General features: G+C 32.3%; 1 protein-coding gene across 1 annotated transcript; it reads left to right on the top strand.

Annotated features, from left to right (window-relative positions):
* The first annotated feature begins 3,131 nt into the window (after positions 1 to 3,131).
* Positions 3,132 to 6,070, top strand: LOC144559513 (uncharacterized). The gene is made up of 3 exons (XM_078308562.1): positions 3,132 to 3,319; positions 3,398 to 3,688; positions 5,902 to 6,070. The coding sequence occupies exons 1-3, from the start codon at positions 3,302 to 3,304 to the stop codon at positions 5,953 to 5,955; spliced, it is 363 nt and encodes a 120-aa protein (XP_078164688.1). The 5' UTR covers positions 3,132 to 3,301; the 3' UTR covers positions 5,956 to 6,070.
* The last annotated feature ends 2,521 nt before the right edge of the window (positions 6,071 to 8,591 follow it).

The raw sequence follows: 8,591 nt of genomic DNA on the forward strand, positions 1-8,591 counted from the left end.
TGTACATAAAACAACGAGCTAAGAACCGCGAAAGCGAAACTTAGTACAATAGTATAAACCATCATCTCTCTATAAAGAGACATATTTAATTTTGAAAAATAACATCTCAAAAATGCTACCGGAGCCCTCTAATAACAAAAATAAAACACCAAGCTAACAAATTATATATACAACTACGAGTGGTACCAACTTATTGTCTAATTCGAACTCAAACTGTGACAACTACCGTTCTTAACCTGTAATAATACACAAACAGTTCTTGGGTTCTATTTATTATTTTCTAATTGCTTACCTGGCGGATTGAATTATTGGGTCAAGAGAGAATCTCTGTTCAAGAGTTAGTATGGACGGTTCACTAATTAATCTGGTTTGATATGATTTCGTGTCACATTGATTCTCCCCTAATTAAAACTAAAGTACTACAATTAATATTTTATTTTTCGCCTTAGTAATTTCAACCAATCATTTGCTATGTATACTTTTTCTTCAGAATATTGCTTCTGTTCGTTCCATTTGATAATTTGAACCAATCATGGACCGGGATCCATCTTTTGCAGACTATTACTTTTAAGCGATGATTAAGAATCGCGTTAGATGGTTCAATAAAAGTACAGCAAGTCATTAGGTGCGGAGTATAATAGCTTAGTTTTGTTGAGATAAAAGAGCGGCCATCAAATCATACATTTTTTTATATTTTTTTAAAAATATATATTTTTAGTAAAGATTAGAGAGTGAAAAAATAGTAAAAAAATGTAAAATTTGGTCTCCAAACACATATTAATATGGAGAACAAGATGAACGGTTCGGATCGACCGTTAGAATTTAAAAAAGTCAAATATTGAGCCGTAGCACAGGCCAAATCGTAATATGCATAGTACCATAGACTCACTCAAGATTAGATATCAAACTGCCTAATAATTCAATATCAAATAATTTTTTCATTCAAATTTCAAACATGCAACCTCATCATTACTTTTCTCACTAAATTATAGACTTGGTTCTAATAAAATAATACATTTTATAGGCATGGTGATGTTGGTGATTGTATCTATATCTCTATTTATAATGTAATAATTAAGCAGTAATTACTTGACAATAATTTTTTTTTCCAAAATATTATCTGAAATCCAACATTATATTTACAATCATAACTTATTTATATATATGCACATAATGTCTGTAAAAATTATAAGATTTGGTATATATTTCACGACTTCAAATTTCTTCCAATTTTTTATAATTTGAAATTAATAGTTCTAATTAATACATCATATTGAAATTATAAAAGAAAACTTAATTACAAGAGTATACAAGTTAAATTCTACCAATCAAGGTTATAAATAAGTAGCTACAACTGCACAGTAACTTTTTTAAACTTTAAAAACTATAACACTATTAGCATTTTTTTTTATCAGAGTTCTAAATAGTTAATTATAATTTTTTTTTAAATTTAAAAACAATAAACACGATAATTGCTATTTAGAACCTCACTACCAACACTGAACACATAACAGTATCACACTAGATCATACATGAAAATCACACAAAACTTGGTCATGCTTTTACCGTGTCAAAAAGTATTTGGGAATAATGTGATATCACTAATATATTTGACAGGTTCAAAGTTGAGACTTGAGACTGAGCCAGCCGTTGCCCGGCCAGGTTTCACCAGGGCACCAAGTTCACCAGTTAACTTATTCCACCATAGTTAGGCTAGTTGCCACCTATACAACTCGTCCGATAACGAATGAGACATGCGACGAGTCGCTGAAATACAATCACACTAGTAGCACACTACAAGGTAAAAGATAATGGCGTTGCCGTATTGCCGAATCCGTATTACTCGCTACACAGATAAATTGATAGAGACACCGCACGAGATCCAACATTGAAACAGCCGACCATACATCGGCGCTGACACGCCATTATTCCCCCTAACATACCGTTGTTCCTAATTTAATTATAAAAAATATCAAATATCTAAAAATATATAATATTTTTTATTTTATTTACGGGAAACAGAACCGTGCACGGGTTCCATGCAATTATGCCTAAAGTTTAGGGGTGTCAACGGGTACGGTAAGGGTCGGGTGGAAGCATTTTCATACCCGTACCCGTTACAAATTATCCTTACCCGTACCCTACCCTTATCCGTTACAAATTGTCTTATCCGTACCCTATCCTTACCCGTTATAGTTATCGGATAACGAAACGGTAGCGGGTAAATAACGATTAATACTTGAAATATATTTAGAAGTAAACTGAAAACATCTTTGCATCATTTTTGTTCTATACCAATCGGTACCAAATGAAAAACCTTAAACAACCAATAAAATAAAAAAACAAAAATAAAGAGTGGAATGCTTTAATGGTTAATTATGTCTAACTTTGTTTTCCAAGATAAAGAGTTGGCAGAATGGCAGTTGGACTGTTGGAGGATAATAAATCAATGCTAATTAAGAATTTAAGATATATAATATATATAATTACCCAATCGGGTAACGGGTACGAAATAGGATTTACCCGTACCCTTATCCGTTTTGATAACGAAAAAAAATATTTACCCGTACCCGTACCCGATAAGTTTACGAAAAAAAAATCTTACCCATACCCGTCTTATTGGATACGGTACGGGTCGGGTAAACGGATAAAAGGGTGCCATTGACACCCCTACTAAAGTTGCACTGTACTCGGGCTGGCACACACGGACCATGACCGCACTCAAACCGTGGTGAGGCCCAGTCGCCAATTCCCCCCAATAGGCACGCACCTTGCTTTTATAGGTTCCATCTGCACGCGGCGTTGTGCTCCGAAGGACTATTGGTTTCTGTTTCGGTGTATCAGGCGGCTTATCCTAATAAGGTCCTAGTTTTTACAATCCTTATTATTTGTACAAATGTGAAACTTGTTCATGTTAATTAACACTACTGGATACGATCTGGACGGACCCAAACTTGGTATCTAATGCTTCCCACCTTATCACAACCGTACACCTGTCGAACCACTTTAGTTTGCTACATTAAAGTTTTTTTTTTCTTGCAAGAGAGCCATTAAATAATTTCAACAGTCAAACTGAAAAACAATCATGATTAATTACTCCATAATTAAACATACTCCTGATGACCTGATATAAAGACCCAAACACAACACGGAGCTCTCCAGACTCCTCCTCTCTCGCATCACTCCCTTATCTTTCCTTTCCGGCCAACCAAAGAGAATTTTTTTGTAAAAAAAAAAAACTTAATTCAAAGACCAATTAGTCAAGTCTTCTACTTCCTGATCTCTCTCAAGCAACTAATCCATGGAGAATCGCAAAGAGGTACGCTCAAATCTATCTCGCTCTCTCGATTTAAAATTAATTGTCCATTATCTGACCTAAATTATGAAACTGATACAGGGAAACTGGATGTCCGTGCCAACTTTTGGAGATTGGGACACGAAAAACGGTCCGATGCCCGACTACTCCATGGATTTCACCAAGATCCGCGAGATGAGAAAGCAAAACAAGAAGGAGATTTCTCGTGCTAGTCTAGGAAACGAAGAGGAACTCACGAGTAACCCCAGACAAGGCGGTGGGGCCCACAGGGGAAACGATGGCAACCTTCACCACCGCCACGTGGACTCGCGCGGATCAGATGAGATCGATCACCATCGCCCGCTCCATCACGTCGGCGACCACTCCCCCACGGTTAGTAAATCTTATATCTGAGGTGTCAGCTTTCAGTTGGTCGGTAGTGTAGAATTGTAGATTGGGTTCGTAAAGCGAGAAGCTAATCTTTTTTAGCAAATTCGTCTTTGAGCCTGGAGCACAAAGGTCTCTTTGGTTATAACCACCCACCTGTTTAGTTGTTTAAAGCGTGTACCTGTGAGCTGCTGTTCCGGCTTCATTCAAAATTTGCTCGTGGAAAATTTTTGAGTGGGATTTGATTTGGGAAACCGGAATTTTCTTCACTTTTCAACTGTGGCCCGTGGATTTTCCACTGAAGAGTTATCAGTATTCTCTCCTGTGGGCTTTAACTGGATATCTCCAGCTTTATAATGAGCAATCACGGAGTGGTGGGGCTGGATTTAATGGGAGATGATTACGTTCCCTACTTTTCTCAATGTAGAGTGTATATAACTTCAGATATATGGGAAGCGCGTCGCCAATTTCCGTACGGAACTAACAGTACTAACGGATCGGAGTTAGTTTACAAGAAACCATGGGCCCCCTTTTTCAGAAGGTGTTATATATATTTATTTATTTACGACAAGAAGGTGTTCTTTATATATTATAGAAGACGCGTTCCAGGTAAAAAGTGTCGTTTTGCCACGTCAACATAAATGGGCTGGGCCAAGATGCTAGACAAAAGAATCTTTGGAGCAGATTGGAGGTTGCGCGTGAACAGCCTAATTAGGACAACTGTTGCTCACTGTGATTTGCTTCTATACACGCATCATATATTATATATATTTATTTCATGAGTAGAACTATGGTAGTAGGGTGTTCTTAAGCTCACCAAAGTGTTTGGTGAGTTTGACTTCAAAATCCGTCAAATCGGTTTCAAATGACGAATCCGAACCGTTGGAACCCGCCTATTTTACGTGTGATGCATCTACATGTGAAATTTTTAAACTTTCGAATTAGTTTAGTATAAAGTCAATTGGTCAAAATTAGAAGGTTAATAAATTAATTTTAGTGCATTCATTTTTTGAACATTTTTTGACCGCTTGACTTTATACTAAACTAATTCAAAAGTTTAAAAATTCACATGTAGACACATCACACGTAAAATAGGCGGGTTCCAACGGTTCAGATTCGTCATTTAAAACCGATTTGACGGGTTTTGGAGTCAAGCTCACCAAACACTTTGGTGAGCTTAAGAACACCCTAGTTCTACTCTTATTTCATTATAAAATAGAGTAAGGCTACAGTGCTATGAGTTGCATAGAAGGCTACGGTGTTACGGCTCAATATTTGAGTTTTAAAAATCATAACGGTTGATTTGAACCGTTCATATTGTTCTTCATATTAATATGTGTTTGGAGACCAAATTTTACATTTTTTGAAAAAAATTTATTATTTTTTTAAATAGGTAGAAAATCAAATATCTGAATGGTGCAGAATTTTTTAGATCAAGTGATTTTCTACCTATCTAAAAAAATGGTAAAATTTTTTCAAAAAATGTAAAATTTGGTCTCCAAACACATATTAATATGGAGAACAAGATGAATGGTTCGGATCGACTGTCAGGATTTATAAAACTCGAATATTGAGCTGTAGCACTATAGCCCTCTATGCAACCCATAGCACCGTAGCCTTACTCTATAAAATATATATAACTGCATGTCCCATTATCTATCTGTCATATCTTTGTACCAAATTAATTTGTTGATTAATTAGAACTATTTTAAACAATTTATTCTACGTTGATGTTACGAAAGAGGTCGGAAGAGAGGTGCTTGCCCACGGCTCCTGTTTATTATTTTTTTTCTGTCAAATAGGCGGCGGTCTTCTTGTTTTTCTCTAATCTTTGCAATATTTTACTCACCTAATTGTAGTGGTCAAATGTCCTTTTGTTAAAAGTTAATGTTCAATAATGATGTGAGAGATTGAAAGTCTGAATGGTATTAGTGAACTTGTGCAAGCGTATGGACTAAATTTGGACAGTTGAATAGACCAAGTTCATTCAATCAATTTTATAAGCAATATATTTTGATTGATTAATCAAATAATTTGTTTGGGCGGCTATTTCCAATAGGTCGGCATCTGCTGTTATGTTGGTAACAGAAGAAAATCTATAAAAATAGATGCCAGCCCAATTGCTGCTATAACATGGGACAAATTTATATCAATAAATAAAAATTCAAAAAGAAATAATTGTCTTGTACTAAGCTTCAATTTTAATGTTGTCAATGCAGGGTAGGAAAAAGATACTGAGCTATTTCCAATGCTGTGTAGGCGCTTCAGCTTGAAGGTGTGGTCCTACAGCGAAGAAATGTTTGCTAGGACTAGTTTGTTGGTGTATTTTTGGAGTTGTTTACTCATGTAATTTCGTGAATTCTATATGTATAAAAATATTTGCTTGAATCTTAGCATCATATATAGTTTACCAGTTGGCCTCAGGTGAAGAAAATTGAAAATATATATGCACACAAACTCCTAACCTTCTTAAAGTTCTCAGGTACTCTCTTGAACAAGCAAGACATCATATAATCTAATTCGTCAAAAACAGTAGAGAGTCCAGTGCATTGTTCGTCTTTACCCACAGTTTTGATTTTCATTTAATTACTTCACGTGTAAACTAAACATGTTTTATTTAGAGCGCCTTTTTTAAATTTAATAGAAAGAAAATTGCTATACTTTCTGCCGAAGTACCGTTGTAGCAGGTCGAACTTAAAAGAGCTAACTCTAATTTTAACTTGATTGTTTATGAGGTACGTTTGGATCGTGCAAGGATTAGTGCAAGAATAGCGATTTTTGGGTTAGTAGTTGAGAATAGTGCTAAACCAAGAGATTCAAGAATAACACTAGATTTGACTATTCCAAATTAGTAGATATGTTGTTTGGATTGTATGTTTGAAATAACAATGGAGGGAAGGAATATAATAATGATTTATTTATTTTTATCTTTTCAACTAACTTTTTTATTAATAACGACTTGTTAAATATATATTATAAAGCATCATATTTTTCAATAATACTTCAATCTAATATTTAAATTAATATTGTATTATATTAATATTTAAACTAATATTATTTTATTTTTAATTTAATATTTAATTTAATATTTAGTTTAATACCAATCTAATATTTAAAGTAATATTATATTACATTTAATATTAAAAAAATATTATATTATATTGATTTAATATTAAAAAAATATTATATTATATTTATTTAATAATAATATAATATTTAAATTAATATTTTATTTAATATTAATCTAATTTGATATTGTAGTTATTTAATACTAATCTAATATTTAAATTAATATTATATTACATTTAATATTTAAACTAATATTATATTACATTTAACATTTAAACTAATACTGTATTACATTTAATATTTAAACTAATATTATATTATATTTAATCTAATATATTATGAGGAGGGTTCAAATGCACCCAAATTTTTGTGCACCCAAATGCACCCTATCTTTCAAATCCTTTTTCTCCGTTTTCAAAGTCCGAATAGTCAATCCGAACCGTTAGATACGATCTATATATTAAGATGTGCTTGGAGACCAAATTTTAGATTTTTTGGAATTTCTTTACTATTTATTAAACCACTTTGAAAATCGCTGATCCAATGGCCCAGAAAATGTAAAATCAGCGATTTTCAAAGTGGCTTAATAAATAGTAAAAAAATTTCAAAAAATGTAAAATTTGGTCTCCAAGCACATCTTAATATATAGATCGCATCTAACGGTTCGGATTGACTATTCGGACTTTGAAAACGGAGAAAAAGGATTTGAAAGATAGGGTGCATTTGGGTGCACAAAAATTTGGGTGCATTTGAACCCTCCTCTTTTATTTAATACTAATCTAATCTGATATTATATTTATTTAATATTAATATAATATTTAAACTAATATTATATTATATTATATTTATTATTTAAATGACTACAATATAATATTTAATCTAACATTTTATTTAATATTATATTTATTTAATACTAATCTTCATTTTAAATTGATATTATATTACATTTAATATTTACACAAATATTTTATTTAATACTAATATAATATTATATTATATTATATTTAGTACTAATTTAATATTTAAACATACTTTAATTGAGAGGAATCAAATATTTTATTAATATCACTAACCCCACTAGAACTATTCTTGCTAACCCATCATTTATTTGGATTAATAGAATAGAGCTATTCTTGAGCTAATCCAATTTGCAAATTTGTGTTTGGATCACCAAGATTTGAGAATAGCTACTGTTTTTAGATCAATTCAAATTCAAATCAAGCTCCAGCTCCAAAACAAGCTCAATAATTTAATTTTTATCAGATTTTAGTTTTGTCTTAAAGAACTGAAGTTTAAAATAACTAGTCTTTATATTTAATAAAATAGAAGAATATAGTAAAATAGTCTGCCCTATTGTATAGTTAGTGTGCGGGGAGGCTTTATATTTACTAGAACTTTGTAAATAACTTCTTTTATCAATATATTTGTTATCGGCAAATCATAAAAAATAAAAAATAAAAACTAGTCTTTTTTCAAGATAGAATCTGTTTAATTATCAATATTGTTGATTATATATTTTAATTAAAATAAGTTTGATATTTATTGAGAGAATTAAACATTTTTATGTTATATTAATTAGAGGTCCCCAAATTGAATTACAATCCTTGTGGGCCATCTAAAATTGTCATACTCCCTTCATTATTAGAAGTTGCGTACTACAACCCAACTTGTCTTGTGTGGTTTAATATTTGCCTGATCCATACGGAGCAATTTTTGAGCCCCACCGGTACAGCACCATAAATGTATTTTTAATAGCCTTCCAGCTGTGGTTGTATTGTATTATACCTACCAGAGAGATCCGTTTAGCTTTATTATTTGATTTCTCTATTTTTTGATAGAG

Source organism: Carex rostrata, chromosome 9 (assembly GCF_964058835.1).
Source record: "Carex rostrata chromosome 9, lpCarRost1.2, whole genome shotgun sequence".
NCBI lineage: Eukaryota > Viridiplantae > Streptophyta > Magnoliopsida > Poales > Cyperaceae > Carex > Carex rostrata.